Genomic DNA, 18,754 nt, shown 5'->3' on the forward strand with positions numbered 1-18,754 from the left:
GACCTGTAGTAGCCCCTTCACACAGTATAGTCCTACAGTGGCCCATATAGTTTTCTTTAGGAGTTTTCCAAAAATTTCAGGTTCAGAAGAACTAGAAATTTTCAGGGTTCTCTACCCATGATCCATTTTTATACTGTAAAGAGTTGAGGCCCAGGGAAGGTGATTAAACATAATAAACAGTGTTACTCACCTCTTCTGGTCTCCGGCGCTGAGCTTTCAGCCTATTCTTGTCACAAATTATGTCAAAGGCCTTAGCGGACGTGTCAGTGTCATGATGCAAAATGACACCGGTGTAGTGTGACATAGGATACGGTGGAGTCATTTTGTATCATGATGCCAATGTAACCGTTGAGGCCCAATCACAGGCCTCAGCTGTCTGACGTCATCCATGGCGTTTATACAATTAGAAGAAGCCTGTACGGCACTGGAGTCCAGGAGAGTTAAGTAACACTGTTTATTAAGTTTAGTCACCTCCTTATGGCCTCTGATCATTATACTCAGGGGTCTTAAGAGACGCCAGAGTATATCATCAGTTTTGCTACGGGCCTCTTCAGTCCGAATGAATCCACTAGGTGAACCTCACGTAACGAATATCACAAGTTTTGTCCAACGAATACTCTCAGTTCTTCATTGGCTTCCATAGAGCGGAGGGTGCCAGGCTGCACTCTTCAGCAGTAGTCAGGTTAAGGGGCCTCAAAGCAAGTATTTTGCAGGCCCAGTGCCCACATTCCAGTTGGCCGTCCGGGAATTTTCCCAGTGACCTACATTACCAATCCATCCCTGCTCTCATGCAATAGTCACATTATGGTGTTGCTGGTGGAGCATAAAGGACCACTAGAATTGAGATGGTGGAGCCAGCGAGCTATTTATTAGGCGAGTATAGGTTATTTCTGTATCTTATACTATTTCCTAATAATAAGGAAGTTTCTTAAAGTCCCAGAAAACCCGCTTACACTTTACAGCGCCATTAAGCTGATTTTTTTTTTTTTGTACTTCTTGTAATGCTTTGTACATAGCTCATGTATGGCAGCGCTCAGATCTTGGGTTGAGATCACATTTGACCTTGGCTATGTTCTTTAGAAACTTTAAGTGATGCGGTTTATGGAACAAAGTAGAACAGACCATTTCTGTATCTTCTTACTAATCATTGAGACATTTCAGCTTTTATCAGTGTAGTGGCCAATCTCCATATCTTCCTTTTTGCTAGAGTGGGTATAGATGTTATATTGTTATATCTTTTGTTATTTACCACTTGTAATACTTTACGTACATGGGAACATTTTGTGAACTGCGCAACTTCTCGATGGGTGGCAAAGTCTGTGCGATCCCTCCTTCCAGCACCTTGGACAGCACCAAACCATGGCAAATGTAATGTCTCTCCAGCAGTGTAGCCATAAGGTCTTGTTCAGGTAGGTTACTTTAGAGGAAATGTATAGGGAAAATGTGAATATTGTCAGTACTGAAATGTATAGGTGGTGGATTGATCATTTATCATTGTATGATCACGAAACTGACATATGCGCCGTAGTATAAAAAGTGCACTAAAGTATGATTCAGGACATTCTTACTAGAGGGGTAACTATACATATCTATCTATCTACAGAATATATATATATATATATATATATATATATATATATATATATATATATATATATTATTTTTTATTTATTCTTTGTTATGGGGGAAGGTGTTGAGAAATTCCAAAAAGTTGTGATCATGGTTTCAGACTTGTGTTTGTGTGTTAATATGAAATATGAAAAAAAAAACAAAAAAACTTTTCAAGTCTTCAGTAGGTGATACCTTTTTTAATGGCTAACTCATAATGATGACAGAATATGACATTTCGAAGCTTTCTCTGAGCTCCTTCTTCAGATATATCTAAAAACACTTTCTAGAGGCTGCATATTTATAACTGGACATAGGGGTAGGGTTACAGGAGGGGGGGGGGGGAAGAGGCTTATTACTATATACTTATAACAACAAACAATCAATCTGAAGAAGGAGCTCAGAGGAAGCTTCGAAACGTCATATTCTGTCATCATTATGAGTTAGCCATTAAAAAAGGTATCACCTACTGAAGACTTGAAAAGTTTTTTTGGTTTTTTTTCATATTTCATAACCACTGGCTAACACGGTACCAAAACAAACATTTTCCTTTTACCAAATGTGTTAATATGGAATTTTTTTTTTTTTTTATCAGTATGTCTTTTTGGAATATGGGATGGAAATCCATGCAAACACGAGGAGAACATACAAACTCCTTGCAGATGGTTTTTTGCCCTTGGTGGGATTTGAACACCAGGACCCCAGCGCTGCAAGGCTGCAGTGCTAAACACAGAGCCACCGTATGGCCCCACATCTTGCGTTTTTGCCTCCCCTCCATCAGTGCCCGTTCTTATTGGCGCTAATATAAACAGCATGATGGACACTTTCTCCTGTCATGTAAGTTTACTTTTGTAACAGAAGAAAACTTCCTGCATGCATAAGTTTTTCTGCCATCAGAAAAGCAAAAAATGTCATTGAAGAAAGCCTCTAGTGTTTTTTATATTGTGGTGAATGCAGACAAACACCAGACAGAGTGGCTCCATCTGCATCTGTAATTTAATGTCCGTTGCTTACATCCTGTAATGGATGAGAACAACAGACATTAATAACAGTAGTGTGAACCTAACTTTGGTATATCCATGTTTTGTGTAGGATCTTAGAATTTACCAGGGCAAGGGTGGGCCAGCTTTTAGCAATTTATCTTTGTGGGGTTTCTTTTTTTGTTCCTTTTTTGCATACCCAGATTCAAAATCTTTGGGGTCAAAAAGAACAATGCTTTTTTGAGCAGTGTGGGGTTGAAGTGCCCATTTCATCAGTAACCAACCAAATCACCTGTTCCTAGAAAAGAAGACTTTTGTAGCATTTTTAGTTAATGTGAAGAAAGGTAGCTGGTAGAGATGAGCGAGTAGTATTCGAAACGGCACGGGGCCAGCGTCCTGCCACTTAACCCCCTGTGTGCCGGCTGCGTCCATTCATTCCAATAGGTGTGTGCTATTCGAAACTCCCGTTTCGAATACTACTCGCTCATCTCTAGTAGCTGGCTGAAGTTTCATGACAGGTTGGACACTCCTCAGGGTACTCTAAGGCCTCATTCACATATGCGTTGGTAATCCGTTCGGGGGAGTCCGCATGGGGTCCCCCCCCAAATGGAATACCAAACACATTGGCAAGTGGTGTGCAATGAAAGCACACAGACCCCATACACTATAATGGAGTCCGTGTCCTCTCCGCGCGTTGTCCGCACGGAGCATGCGGACAGAAAAGTAGATTATGATCTACTTTCATGTCCTCATGATTCATGTAGGCAGAGCATGGAAAGCACATGGACCCCATTATAGTCTATGGGGTCCATGTGCTTTCACTGCACACCACTTGCCAGTGCGTTCGTAGTCCATTCTGGGGGGCCTCATGAGGATTCCCCCGAACAGATTACCAGCACAGATGTGAACTAACGGTAAGCAGAATGTATGCTGAGTTGAGTAAAGTGGACTATGTGACCACGCTGAATTTGTAATGCTAATGCTCTGTTCCATTCCTCCCCTAATTAGTCCCCAACCAGTCTCATAGGAGATGAAATAACGTGTCTACATTTTTGTGTCAGGTAGGTATAGTTCTGGGATAAACTCTGAATAAGAAATCACTGTAATCCCAAATTGGGTGGTTAATGCTTCTTTAACCCATAGGTGGTTGAAGATTTGGAAGGAGGAAAGATCGAATTCTACTTGGAGCACATTGTCTGAGTATATTCGAGATACGTTTTCCATACAATCTAGCGTATAGGAAAAGGTTAATAGCAGCACCACCAACCTGATAGGAGAGACCTAATTAGCATAACGGGTGATGGAAGGAACAGCATGAATTGCTCAGGAATGGTGGGGGCGAGAGTAAAGAGTCCAGCTGTGCCGGGATTAGTTGAGCAGCACGTGTTGAAGGATGTAGAGAGTTGGAGGTGGTGAAAGGGGTTTGTTTGGCTCCAAATTGATTGTTTACACTGATGAACCTGATCAACAGGATAGGTCAGCAGTATGTGATCTATGGGGGTCCGAGGCTCAGTTCACATCTGCGCTCGGTCTCCGTATGGGCATTCCATTCACCTCTCCACATTTTTCGCCCTATTTCATGCAGACACCACGCGGACCCCTTTATCATCTATCTATGTGGTCCGCAGGTTTCCTAAGGATTAGATTTCCATCCAGGGGATCCTCAAGCGGGCTCCCTGAACGGAAACCTATGCGTAGATGCGAACCAAGCCTGACACGTGGACACTGTGCAGATCAGCTGTGGCAGCAGCCTCCTAATCTGTGGATAGGTCATCAGTATGAAAATTTATTTGAGTCAAAAAAAAACCTTTGATTTAACATTCTATTTATGTTAAACATGAAAAAATAGGTTTTTTTTCTTTAGTCATCCTGCAAAAAATAATCTTCTATAAATGGCACAGTATAATTATACAATTATAGTGTAATTAAATGCTAATTATACAGTGTTATAAATTACTCAGTAATTTTATATGTTCACCAAACGCGGAAAAATAATTTAATTTTTACTGCATAAAAAGAAAAAAGTATAAGTAGTTCACTCTGTGTTACCAGTTGGGGGTGTCAATCAGGATAGAGACAGACTGTGCAAGGACCCCCTTCCCCCTCAATTGTTAGAGAGCTTTCACACAGGGCAAAATGGCTTGGAATCTGGCACAACTCCACGTGGAATTCACGCGTCGTCCGCGCAAATTCCGTTCAGGATTGCCGCCAGAATCTGCGCGATTAAATAGCCTCCCCATAGAACTCTATTGAGCGGCTTTTTAACCATGCGGATTCTGATGGCAATCCCGCGCTGAGTTGTGCCAGATTCCGAACCATTTTGCCCCATGTGAAAGCTCCCTTAAGATGGAGTCCGTCGACTACAAATTAGTATATTGGAAAATTGTACAACTTTTTTATTATACAAACAATAACACTTCTTTGTTGAACCTGGACAACCCCTTTGGGGTGTGTTCACATGGAGTTTTTTTTGCAAGCTGAAAAAATCTGCTTCAGGAATTAGAAAACAATTTTTTTTGCTGCACTTTTTTGTAAAAAAAATTTCACGATCCATTTTCTATCGCATTTTTTGTTGTGGTTTTTGCTGCAGTTTTTTGCTTTTACCAGGTTTAGTAGATGTTTTATAATTTTTTTCTTATTATTTAAAGATGGCGGTGTTTATACAAATTTTTTCTAATGATTGAGATGGCGGCAGCTGCAGAGTGAGGAATAACTTGGGGTGATCCTTCTTCAGTAATAATATATATATATATATATATATATATATATATATATATATATATATATATATATATAAATTGGGCGTATCCAGCAGGCTAATTGCATTGACACCTCTAGGTTAGCAGCAGTGATCTCAAGAGTCCTCTATACATAGATCTGTGATTGTCTTAATGTTCTGCTCTAATAAGGTTTTCAGCAAGTAGCAGATGGAAGATGTTAGGAACATCTTTTCATGCCTCATGGAGAGTAATCCATGGGTAGTCAAGAATGGTGTGCGATCTGGGGCTGTCATGATCATAGTGTAGGAAGAACTGTTGTTGTTTTTTGTCAAAATTATTTATTTGACAACTAGAATGTTGTATTACCATATTTTGCCTCTAATGTAATACGTTGTGAGTGGTCATTCTGGTGTATATACACAATGCAACTATTTGTAGGGATGTCTCATGATGTCTGTATTCCCTGCCCGGCTTCTCTCTCTGGCACTGTATTACATGCCCAGCTTCCCACTCTGGCACTGTATTCCCTGCCTGGCTTCTCTCTCTGGTGCTGTATTCCCTGTCCGGCTTCTCTCTCTGGCGCTGTATTCCCTCTCCGGCTTCTCTCTCTGGCACTGTATTCCCTGCCTGGCTTCTCTCTCTGGCGCTGTACTGTATTCCCTGTCCAGCTTCTCTCCCTGGCACTGTATTCCCTGTCTGGCTTCTCTCTCAGGTGCTGTATTCCATGCCTGGCTTCTCTCTCAGGTGCTGTATTCCATGCCTGGCTTCTCTCCCTGGTACTGTATGCCCTGCCCGTTTTCTCTCCCTAGTCCTGTATTCCCACACCCGGCTTCTCTCTCTGGTGCTGTATTCCCTGCCCGGCTTCTCTGTCCGGCACAATATTCCCATGCCCGGCTTCTCTCTCTGGCACTGCATACCCTGCCTGACTTCTCTCCCTGGCACTGTATTCCCACACCCGGCTTCTCTCCCTGGCACTGTATTCCCACCCCCGGCTTCTCTCCCTGGCACTGTATTTCCACACCCGGCTTCTCCCCCTGGCACTTTATTCCTTTGCCCCCTTACTCTTTGCATCACTCTCTCTTACTTCGCCTTCCAGCGCTGCATCTCTTAGCCAAGCAGCTAACATACAGGCAGATCAGAGTTGCGGCTACAGCAGCTGTGTGTCCACTAGCCAGAACTCAAAATCTTCCCCATCTTCCTTTACGTGTCACAATTGTACATAAAAAATTGATATATTTATTTTATTGTAAAAATGGATGCACATTTCTTTTTTTTTGTTTTTATTAAAAATGTGCATCAATAACATATGAGTGGACCCTACAGCAGGCATCACTCACCTCGCTGCCTCCCCAGCCCATAATTTGGGGGTGCCCTGCTTCTGTCAACTACTTGGCCCCTTTCTACACACCAGAAATATCTTTCATCTGATCATTGGTCAGTGATTGGCCGGGCGGCCATTTACCGCTTATCCAGGGGTTGTGGGAGGTAAAGAGCAATGGGGCACCTGGAAAGCATCAGGATGGCAGCGGCATGGGATCAGTCAGGTCAGTCATGTAATGCTTGCTTTTAATTTTTTAATTTTTATTTTTTTAACCCATTCTGCAACATTTCTCAACATGCTGGATAATGAAAGCAACAAGTGTTACAATTCTTTCCAGATCTAGACCGGTCTAGCAAGTTGCCCATACATTTAGATGGTCCAGGGATGGCCATAGAAGAGCAGACACTAGCCCAGCATGCCTATTTGCCCACCCTGGCCGTCATTGCCGCTGCTTATGATGATGATGATGCCGATGGTGAGGAAGCTCCGAGTTCCTGTTGCCATGGAGCCGTTCCTATGTCTTTCAGGAGTTTAGATGCAGAAAGACGGGCTAAGCTGCGACTTTTACCTTGGAATCGGTACTAAATATAAAATGTGGCGTTACAAGGGGGCACTTGGATGCTCGAGTTCTCTCAAATCCTAACCTTCTGCCGGCTGACGTTGGCTAATCCAGAAACAGATGCTGCGGCAAGCGATTTGTTGATTTAGTTTCCATGGAAGCCTGATACATTCGTCTCCAGTAGGAAGCTCCCTGCACATTGGCTGGTTTGATAGGAAGCGAGCCTTGAGGTAGGTATTGATGACTGCACCGATAATTGGTCATACCTTTTAACATTCAGCTTCTTCATGCATTTATCCATGGACCGCCAGATAAGGGGCCACAAAAATCCGATGCCATCTGAAATCGGGAGGTAGGTTAGGTCGCTGTGTTCAGCAGAAAAGGGCCCGATGACCTAGACGTCAGCGCTGCTTATCTCGCTCTATAGTGAATGAAACAGATTGGACTCTCCAGCCTCCCTGCAGCCTTTGTCAGCGTGCTAACGCCTCTCTTGAATGAGCAACATCAAAGGATGCGATCAACAGTAAGTGCAAGTGTTATGGGTTTTTTTCCTTTTACTATGATTTCCCCCTTTTTTCCCCCGATCGAGACCGATCGCTTGTGTTAGCTAATGTGCAACACAAAGGAACAAGAAGGGGGGGGGGGGAAGGCTTTCTGAGTGATCCCAAGACACCGTCGTCTTCAGAGCATGTGTTCGGGTTTTCAGAGGGATCCTTGGGTGGGATTCATTTAGCCATTGTGTCTGTATACAGCCCTGCAGTGCGCTCAATGGGGACTGACAAATGGGAAAGTGATGTGCCGTAGCTGTCACGTTAAACAGGCCATTCTGGTGGGGCGAGGGTTAAAGGTTCAGCTCTACCGCTTTATAATATTTAGCTAGAAGGAAGTTCTGGGCGTCTTGAAGCAGGGTTTGTTTCTTGAGTTCCTGGAAAACTTTGAGATTGACTTGTTTATTCTGTAGTGGTATTTTGTTCTGTTTTAGTACGTAGGGTTAGAAATAATAACATTGCATGTGGCTCTAGGACAAGGTGACCAAAAGGAAGCCTGTTTAAGATGTCTGTAGGTGCGAACGCAGCCTTGGAGACTCGGAAAAGAAATGCTCCATAGTTTATTAAGAAATATGCCTCCTTGTGACATCCATTCTTTCTCGTATATTGATGGTTATTGTGTCGGCTGGGTTTATTCTTAGTGATCACAAGGTTGAACGTCATCTGTTCCCTGTTATCGGCCATGTCAGGTTATTTATTCCTCTAATATGTATAGCATGAATATATTCCGACATTGTCAGTCACTGTCCCATATAGGATCCACAAAAGTTGTTCAGAAAGAGTTTGTGTTCCCCTACTTAAAGGAGATGTACCGAGATTTAAAGAGGTCTTAGTGGTGACAGTCTGTTGTCTTGATCGGTTGCTAATGGGACTTGTCATAAACCCGGCCATGATTGTCACGCAGGGACACCACATGTATGAGACGATATTCCAGCCACAATAAGGAAATCATGGCTGGGTTTGACTTTCTGACCAGCACCAGACCATAGAAAATTCCGGCATTCATGGTCATTGTATCCAAGACTGTCACTGCTAAGAAGAGCTTTAAAACTCTGAAAATTTGTAAAAAATGTTTGTATCTTTTACTTGTCTACAGATTTAATGGGAATACTCCTTTTCAGTTATCCCCTATCTATAGCCTTGACAACTGGGTGGTCTTGTGCCTCCCCCCTCCCCACGCTGACAATTTATTCATCTCCGTCGGACCGCTGTAGAACGTGAGCAGACCTGGACTATCTTTATAAGTTTCATAGGGATCTATAGAACGGCAGTGTATATGTCAGATCCAGGGAAGCCGTACTTTCTCTCTTCATGATGTGACCACACGCTTGCCGCCTATCCTGCGTACAGGCGACACAACCTTAGTACAACTCGCATATCCAGAAACCTATCTACGCATATCTGTGGGAACGATCTTAGTCGCTCTTCTTATAAGCCGTGCTTTTATAAGCTTTGCACTTGAGATTTCCTTCGCCTTAAAACTTTTGGGTGTTTACTAAGCACAGGTCGTAAAACGGTATTTGTATGTTATTGACGTCATACATGCATAAGGTAACAACATGTACACATTGACGTGCTGCTTCTTGTTTAATCCCATAGTCTGGGCCCCATGATGAAGTTTTCCCTTACCATCATTGTGCTGCGGAAAGGCAAAGGTGACCATCCCATCCATTGGCACATCTCCATAATGACAGGCATGCTGTTGGGGGTGGGATTTTCCCAGGCTACGTGTGTACGTGTTGCTTTTGCTTCTTTTCAATGAAATACCCTGGCTACATGGCGATTCCTGGTTTTGCATTTGCCAGCTCCCGCTGGGTATAATGCAGCATTTAGTCATTGTTTGCCTTATCTCCTTTCATTGTTGTGAAGGGGCAGAGGGGATCGCTTTCCCTGGGAGTGGAGGCGACGCAGAATGCCTGGTGTGTGCTTTATCTTAAAACATTTCCTCTAAAGGAGAATCTCATGAATGGATATGTAATCCACTGGCAAAATTATCATTTTACATGAGGTATTTGCAAAGTGGCAGTAACAAGGCTTAGACTCTATTTGCATATATTCGTTCCCTCTAAACTAGAGCAGACCCGTGCATTGACTTGTGGGAAGCCTTTTAATTTTCTGTTCAGTCATTTTTTTTTTGTTTTTCTCTGTCTAACTTTTGATAGATTGCTAAAGCAGACGACCATTAATGGCAGCGATTACCGTGCCCTTAGTGTTAGCAATTGGCTTTCGACAGGTCTCTAATGGCCATATTAATCTATATTTTTGGAGAGTTAAACATCTCTCCACCCCCATACTCGCGCTCACCTCCTACTCTTCCTGTATAAATGTCACCATGTTCCTGACATCCCAACCAAGAAGATCAGACTACGTGGTAATGTATTGGGTTTTTGGGATAGTTCGGCAGTGCATTCTGAGTCTGCCCATAGACATTAGATAGCTGTTGGCTGAGCAAGCGTTCATCAATGGGGAGAGGGGACGGAGTGAACATATCATCTTCTCTGACAAACAATGCTTGGGCATTTTAGAGCCCTGCACCCTGACCCTTCTCTCTTCTGACATATGCCATTGGGGTAGAGTTGGGAGTTTGCCATACTTATTATTCACTTGGCTGGACCTGATTAAACTGATGGATTTACCCAATGATAAAGGGGTATTCCTGAACATAGATATTGATTATCTACTTATTCAATTGGACATCAATATCTGATCGTTGGGGGCCTAACACTTGGTACTACCACCGATCAGCTTCATTGTCCACTGAAGGCCAGTGGGGTCACATGGCCTTTTGGCAGATCAGTCCCATTAATGTGAGTGGAGCTGAGCTGCAATACCAAGCACAGCCTATATACAAAGTACGGCACTGTGTTTGATAAGCAATGACAAGGCCACCTCAATATTTCAAATGCTGCGGCCTCTTCATACAGCTTGGGGTGCTATTTTGATAAGTCTGATTTTTCATCAATGCTATCTTGGAAAAAGCCATTAAAGAGGACCTCTGCCACTGCCATAAACACTTTTTATCTTTTAATAGACATCCCTCCACTTATTTGGATTTTTTTTCTTTAGCACCCACCATTCCTGAGCAATCCTTGCAATTAGTTCCTGTGCCTGATATGATGACTAGGCTCTCTGTCAAGTGGGGGGTGCCGGGCAGGAGCAGACGAGGGGTGTGTAGCTAAAATGATTGCTTCTGAATGGCGAGGTCTTGAAAAACAATTCTATCTGTGCCAGAATCAGCGGAGATCAGCCTATTAAGGGCTCGTTCACATGGGGCAAGAGTGGGCAGATTTTGGGGCTGAATCCACATCAGAATCCACCCCCTCACAATAGAGGTCTATGCAGACCGCTAGCTTCCTTTTTTTCTGTGAGCGGTGTGTTCCTGCTCACGGAAAAAAGAAGCGAGCTGCCCTTTCTTCAGACGGATTCCGCGGGTCCACCTCTCGGCAGCACCCTCTGGACTAGACCCATTCATTTGGGCCTACTCCGGAGCGGGAAATTGCAACTGTCTGAAGCCGTGACAGTTTGGTCCTATTCTGACGTGGCTTCCTGCGTCAAAATCAGGACCAAAATACGCCATCCCGTGCTCCATGTCAACTAGCCCTTAAGGCTTGAGGTAGCGATGATATGTATGGCCAGCTTTAGTGGCACCCTCCGTCGACCTGTGTAGACTGTCAAATAGTTAAAAAAAAATTAAAATCCTATGCAATCTATGAATCAGCAGAACATGAAGTTCTATAAATTTCTGAAGCAAATTCTCCCCAAGAATTAACCGATTTGCGTCTTTCTAATTCTTCAGTTTTAAGAGCTTTCCGACAGATCTGAAAATATTATTAGACGTGATCTAAGCTACTTATATTACTGCTGTCTGTATAAATCCTGCGTAAGGTCGGTCCATTCAGCATATACCTATAAATGTATGGGTTGTAGAAGTGAGGGCCAACAGTCTCATTCAGTCCTCCGTAAAACCAGACAATAGTGCGGTGAGGAATCCGTGACCCTGACCCCACACACGCAGATAGGTTTTCCATTAATAATCCCACCTATCTAAAAACATGAGTATTTTTCTCACTTGTTTTAGAAAGGGTCTTTGTTCATTATTCTTGAGTCCTTGCAGGGCCGGAGCTTCTAATGACGACAGATGGATCCTCAGACTCCGGGATCGTATTGTGTGCAACTCAAGGTTAAGCGATGACTCATTATTCTCAATATCCATCCATGCTGCAGTTTTCTCAGTGGACAGATAGTTTTAGTAAAACCAATATATTATAATGAAGCTATTACTGGGCTGATTTCAGAGAAAAATGCAGTTGTTTTAGAAACCTGATATTAAAGGGGAAAAAAAAATGCAGCCAAACTGCTCCATGTTACACAAGGATAAAGGATACAGTGTGTATTTATTTCTAATGGAATCCTATCAGAAGCTTAAAGGGTAAATGTTGTTTCATCTGACTTCAGGATTAACAGTTTCCACCTTTCTAGGCTCTGTCTGGGGTTTGTAGTTCACAATGAGACTAGTCGCTATACAATGCTCACAGTGAGTAGAGAAGAATCCGCTCTATAACTTTCTCTAAGACACAGCCCCAGGACCATGCATCGCATATATAGACAAGTACTGATATAAACCACTTTGGTTATGCTACTTCACTCAAAAATCAGACTAAGGTTACATGCACGTGACTGCATGAGTTTCGTTGCGATGTGATTTAATGACACGGACTGTACATGGATTTCATCCGCATGTTGCCCATGCCTCCACAACCTCATTCATTGTTCTCAGTGAGTCCAGGTTACAAAACAGAAAGGATGTTCTGAGTTTTGTCCCAGGCTTACTGTCCCAGTCACAGGCCCTTGATGATACATGGCCATATGTATGGTGGCAAATGAATGGGTACGTTTGTTAGCCAAGAAACACATGGCCAGCACACTGACGACGCATACAGACCCAAGCCTGTGTTTCTTCTCTTAACTCCTGCACTTCCAGTTTACTCCTCCTTTTGTCATCTCCATTATTAATGGGTCATTAGCTAATGAGCCAGCACTTTCATATGACTGGTGTCTGCGAACAGCGTTAACCCCATCCCTAAATGGCTAAGCATGCCCACTTTTAACCTGTCGGTATTTTGTGATCTGACAGCTTTGTGTTTGCTGCCATACTACTTTTCCCAGCAGACTTACGCTGGGTTCACACCAGTGCTTGCACTACGTTCGGAGATTCTGTTCCCCTCTCCGCATTTTTCACCCTTTTCAGGCGGAAACCACATGGACCCCGTTATAGTCTATAGGGTCCACGAGTTTCCTTAGGTAACCGCTTTTTTATGCGGATTAGGTTTCCATTCAGGGGTTCCAAGCAGACTAACCGAACAGAAACCTGAACACAGAGGTGAACCTATCCAGAGCCCATTAGCTACCTCCATATTTGCTCCTGTTTCGAAGGATTATTGTTCTCACCTATGTTATCAATCCTTATCTTCCTATATCTATGTTACTCTGCTTCTTTAGCCATACTTGGGCTGATCAGTGAGATCGGTTACCTGATGTGTTTGGATGGATGCATGCAGTTCGGGCTCTGATTCCAGAGTATCTGCCTGCTATGTATGAATTCTGTTGTAGTCTCTGCCTGCCGTGTTTGGACATCCATCCTTCCATTCTGTGTTATTGGCCTGTGGGATTTTGCCATGTTTGCAGGTTACCATACATTGTCATCCTGTTAACTATTCCTGTGTGGACGTATCGTCCTTCTACCATGCCTGCAATCTCAGCTGCCATAGGGATATATTGACCTTCTGTGTGCCATGTCTGAGCTATGACCTAATCTGTGCCTGTCTTGTTTGGACACCCGTCCTTCTGTTGTGTCTGTACCTATGTTATGTGTGACCTCTGGACTTCTGTGGCATCCAGGCTTCTGCAATACCTCTGCCCCTTGTGGCCTTCAGGCTTCTGTTATATCTCTGCTACCTCTTCTGTTCCTGCAGTGATTCCTGGTTTTGCCCTTGCCACGGTTATCTGTATGTTCAGGGTCTGTTCCTGAGTGAGTACCACTGTTACTACTTCTGAATTCCTGACAGTTTTCAGTCTGTGCATAGATTTTGTCTGCCCTGAGGTTCGGGTCACATCTGCGTTTGAGGCATTCCCTATTAGACATGAGCGAGTAGTATTCGAAACGGCAGTTTCGAATAGCACGCACCCATAGGAATGAATGGACGCAGCCGACACGCAGGGGGTTAAGCGGCAGGACACCGTCCCCGTCTACGTGCCGGCCGGCTCCATTCATTGCTATGGGTGCGTGCTATCGGAAACTGCTGTTTTGAATACTAATCGCTCATCTCTATTCCCTATCACTCTCCGCAAGCAGCACTTTTCTCTCTGCATTTTTCATGTGGAAACCACATGGACCCCATTTATAGTCTATGGGGTCTGTGGATTTCAAAAGGTAACTACTTTTTCATGCAGATTAGGTTTCCGTTAGGCGGGACCCTAAGCAGACTCCCCGAACAGAAACCCATACGCGGATGTGAACCGGGCCTGATTTTAATAGTGATATTACCGGTAACTGTCTACCAAGTATAACTTGTAAAATGAAATAAAGAGCTGTTTGGGAGCCAAATGATCCAGCTCACTGAAAAGAGCTGTAATATTTCCATCACTACTCTTCATGGACTTCTATAGATATGTGTAAAGTGAGTCATGTGACTTGCAGATTTAGCAGGGGTTTTGAGTTGAGATGAGCGAACACTGTTCGGATCAGCCGTTCCGAACAGCACGTTCTCATAGAAATGAATGGAAGCAGCTGGCACGTACACTTTGCCGGCGGCCGGTCGCTTAACCCCCCGCGTGCCAGCTACGTCCATTCATTTCTATGAGAGCATGCTGTTCGGAACGGCTGATCCGAACAGTTTTCGCTCATCTCTAGTTTTGAGGTGAAAATCATTTAAGCAAAGGGTAGAGGAGCAGTGAAACAGCCAGTACTCAACTAATTCTGGCACAGTTGGAATATTTTCTCTAGCCCCCACTGTTCTTGAGTTTCAATGCTGTTCGTTTTGGTGCCTGATATGATATTTCGGCTCTGTACTGTCAGGTTGACCTGTAACCTTCCAGGGACTGTATCTTTTAATGGGGTTGACGGATAACAAAAGAAAAAGAGCAAAATCTCCCCAAAAAAGAGAACACAAGGTCCTTAGTATACAGTTTTCTGAATCCCACTAGCCTCTGCACTGTGACCTGTTTTGTATTTGGGGACAGATCCTCTTTAAGGTACAGGAAGGTTTTGTAGTGCTATACAATTGTCCTGTAATGGACAACCATGTTAGTGAGAGTCCTGTGAATAGGCATGAACTAAGGCGCTGTATCCGGTACCGATCTGCAGGCTTATGGAGTCTTCTAGGCCATACAATTCTTCCTGGGTAAGAAAGAAGGCAGATTATCTCTCCTCCATGTGGAAGAAAGCTTTCTCTTTAGTACCACCCATTGGAGAAGGCTACCCGATGGGGAGACGACTCTGGCATGTCTGATATCCTTAGCCATGTTACTTGTTAAAGGGTCGGACATTGCTTTATAAAGTAGCTACCTCCAATAGGCCCTATGGAGATGGCTTTCTTCATTTTGGAGGAGCGCTAAACTGCATACAAGCCGCTCTGGTACACATGATGTTTGGAAGGACGATGAAGACCTGCGAGTATGATACTTGAGGTCACCTGAAAATGATCACACGCTTATGTCATAAGATCAGTGCGGAGCATCAGTATAAATTCATCTCTTCACATGTCTGACACGTTACCAATATAACATATTACAGTGTATTACATTAGAAAAAGTTGATCTAATGGTATTGTAACCTGCTGTAACATTCCCCTAGGTTACTATGAGACAGATGTGTGCCATCAGCCTGTTCTGTGTGCCTACATGTCACTGCTTTATCTTTCTTCCTAAGCTACTCCATTGGTAGTGGGGAAAAAAGAGCATACATCTGTGAATGTGAACCAAAGCCAATATAATGGGACATTGAGATAATAATACAATATAGAAGACTGTATTAAAGTTCTATAGATTAAGGTAACTTGCACACAAACGCACATATAGGGGGGATGGTGGCCCGTGTACGGTCTGTGTCTCCACAGAGCCAAGGCTGCAAAATGGGCACGAATCTGACCTGTCCTGACGTTTGCCCCAGGTTCACAGCCCCATAACCAGACCAGTGATATTACATAGACATGTGTATAGGGCCATATAAAATAAGTCATTGTGTTAGCCACAACAATCACAGCGAGCACACTCACAAAGCCCACATTCATGTTCATGAAGCCTCAGATGTAGATTATTTGCATTATTTCAGTTTCTGTACATGATTATGGGGGCATCCATCTTTCCTGTGCTGCTATTATTGGGATTCACAAATATGGTTTGTGTCGGCTACGTGGACCTTAGGAAATAGTCTGGAAGTGCTCACTGACCACTGACGTATAAGGGAGAGTCTCATGTGTTTACTTTGTGACGTGGGGAGGGACTGAGTTGGAAACCTAATACGTTGTCAATGATGGGATCCTATGTCACGATTTCCTGTAATGGTAATGATGAGTAGTGATCTCTACAGAACAGGGAGTGTCGGCCTGTTATGAATCTCTGTTGTCCATGCTGCAAGATTAAATTTTTTTTTTTTTAATTCTTTACATTACAAAGATGGGAAATTTTCTCAGAATCATCAAAATTTCTTTAAATTTGTTTAAAATAACAAAGTTAAACAGTAGATCATCTTCTGATAACCCGTTCCCCTGTAAGAGGAGGCTTGTGTTAGACACTTATCATTTGCTTTCCTTAGTACACTTTAGGGTTAATTAAACAGGAAGCGGATTGATCCGCCAGGACACAATGGAGTCTGTAGAACAGATGATGATGGACTGTACTGTACGTTTGTGTATTGAATGGAGTGGATAGAGATACAGTATACGTGCAAACAGTACAGTATGGCGTGGCCCTCGCTGATGCTCCATTGCTATAGTGGATTGAACATTTGTACAATATTGTCATTTCTTCCAGTTTGTTGACCACTTTTAGATTTGCGCGATTCATCCCGCTAGTCCCTGTGACTATATAGCACATTGTAATACAAAGCCCCACTAAACACAGGCTTGTTTTGTATAGTACCCCCCATTTTTTGTCTCTAATCTATTGGTAGTCCCAGATCCATTATATACTTGTTTTGTATAGTACGTGTCGTGTAGGGTTGTACTCGAGTGCCGCTTGGCTTGAGATCACTTTCACTTGTGAGACTATTTGTTCTAGTGGGGCCCAAATTCTTTTCTAGACATCTTCTTTTTCTGGACACAATAGGCTGACCTAACTATCCCAACACTGGACTGAGGAAATCTATACAAATACTGAATATTTTCTCTCCTGATTTACATAAATGACCAGACTCTTTGTAAAAAAAATATGCAAATCTATTCTCCAGGATGTAATTAGCAGAACAGTGCCTCTGTATGCTGCCCTCTAGAGGGCAGCCCCCTTACCATCATGCATGACTCAGTGAATAAGCCTACTAACATGATGCGGAGTTTATTGCCAATAGAAATACTAATTTGGCAATAAACTCCGCATCATGTTAGTAGGCTTATTAACTGAGTTATGCATGATGTTAAGGGGGCTGCCCTCTAGAGGGCAGCGTACAGAGTGCACTGTTCTCCTAACTACATCCTGGAGAATAGATTTGCATATTTTTTACCCAGAATCCCTAGCGGAGCAGGAATGACTTGTAAGTTTCCGTAAGCCTATGTAAACAGAAGACAGAGCACCGCGCGGCACCTTGTGCATTACCCTTTTAAAGTGATTCCACAAAGTATTATTCAACATATAATCACCTTTAAGCGCTGTGAAGTGATCACAGCACTCAAATATCACTTCATAGACAAAATGGCTAGTAGCTGGCAGATCTTAACCGTGAAAACACGTATGCATGGTACTATACAGAAAAGGACCTATCCAACCAACTTCTACAGAAGTATCAAATGGATAAAAGGATCCGCGCTTACCAACCGTAGTTCTTGTTGCATTCGTTTATTAAAGCCTCACACACAACGCGTTTCGAAACCGGAAGCTGGTTTCTTCTTCAGGTGCACAAAGGTCCTTTGTGCACCTGAAGAAGAAACCAGCTTCCGGTTTCGAAACGCGTTGTGTGTGAGGCTTTAATAAACGAATGCAACAAGAACTACGGTTGGTAAGCGCGGATCCTTTTATCCATTTGATACTTCTGTAGAAGTTGGTTGGATAGGTCCTTTTCTGTATAGTACGTAAGCCTATGTAGGCACACACTCTCCCTGATGTGTACGATTATCCTCTGACCCCAGACTCTTTGTGTCTAGTATCCTATTGAAGTCATTGTGGATGTCTTGCTGTTTTGGTATTGGTATATCTTATTAAGACTGAAAATAATACTTGTAGTCATGCTGATGTCCATAGGAGAAAGTCTTGCTTCACCATAGCTGCTGTATCCGCCATGTGTCGTACTATTACGTCTAGGGGACTTTTAGGGTACACTATCAGGATTATGTACAGTGCAGAAATTCGCATTAGTTGGTGCACATTTTCCGCATCTACTGTATACATTCAGGTTTAGGTGCATATTTTCCTGAGTACAAATCCTGAATGTGTGCATGTACATTTATACCCACCGTGGTACCAGGCTGTGCAGCATTGTCCTATCACTACAGTAACGTAGACAATTACAATATACAACTGCTCATAAATTGTATTTTTTAGTTGTATTTTAAGCAGCTCCTGGTGTTTTTCCCTATCCGGTGTCTCAATAACGTAGTATGGAGGGCAAGCAGGATAATAACCAATATTAACAGAACAAACATTATTAGAGCACAAAAAGTCAAGAAAATCTGATCTCGGTGACTGTAAATTACAGAGAAAATAATTAAGCGGGACATAAAGGGGAGGATGAGCACAAGACAAATAATAGAAAGGTACGCCTATACACCGCCTAACGGGAATGTAACTAACAAGATGCGTGTAAATGACTA

General features: G+C 43.1%; 1 protein-coding gene across 3 annotated transcripts in view; it reads left to right on the forward strand.

Moving 5' to 3' along the window:
• The window catches only part of FNDC3A (fibronectin type III domain containing 3A), a 183,247-nt gene that overhangs the window by 83,540 nt on the left and 80,953 nt on the right, over positions 1–18,754 (forward strand). The window contains exon 1 of one of the 3 annotated variants that reach the window (XM_075265997.1): positions 7,430–7,711. The exons of the other annotated variants lie outside the window; for them this stretch is intronic. Within the exon in view, the coding sequence (XP_075122098.1) occupies positions 7,619–7,711 (93 nt within the window). The 5' untranslated portion in view covers positions 7,430–7,618. Of the gene's footprint in view, positions 1–7,429; positions 7,712–18,754 lie in introns of those variants that run through there. 3 annotated transcript variants of the gene reach the window in all.

The sequence above is a fragment of the Leptodactylus fuscus genome, chromosome 2 (genome assembly GCF_031893055.1).
Source record: "Leptodactylus fuscus isolate aLepFus1 chromosome 2, aLepFus1.hap2, whole genome shotgun sequence".
Taxonomy (NCBI): domain Eukaryota; kingdom Metazoa; phylum Chordata; class Amphibia; order Anura; family Leptodactylidae; genus Leptodactylus; species Leptodactylus fuscus.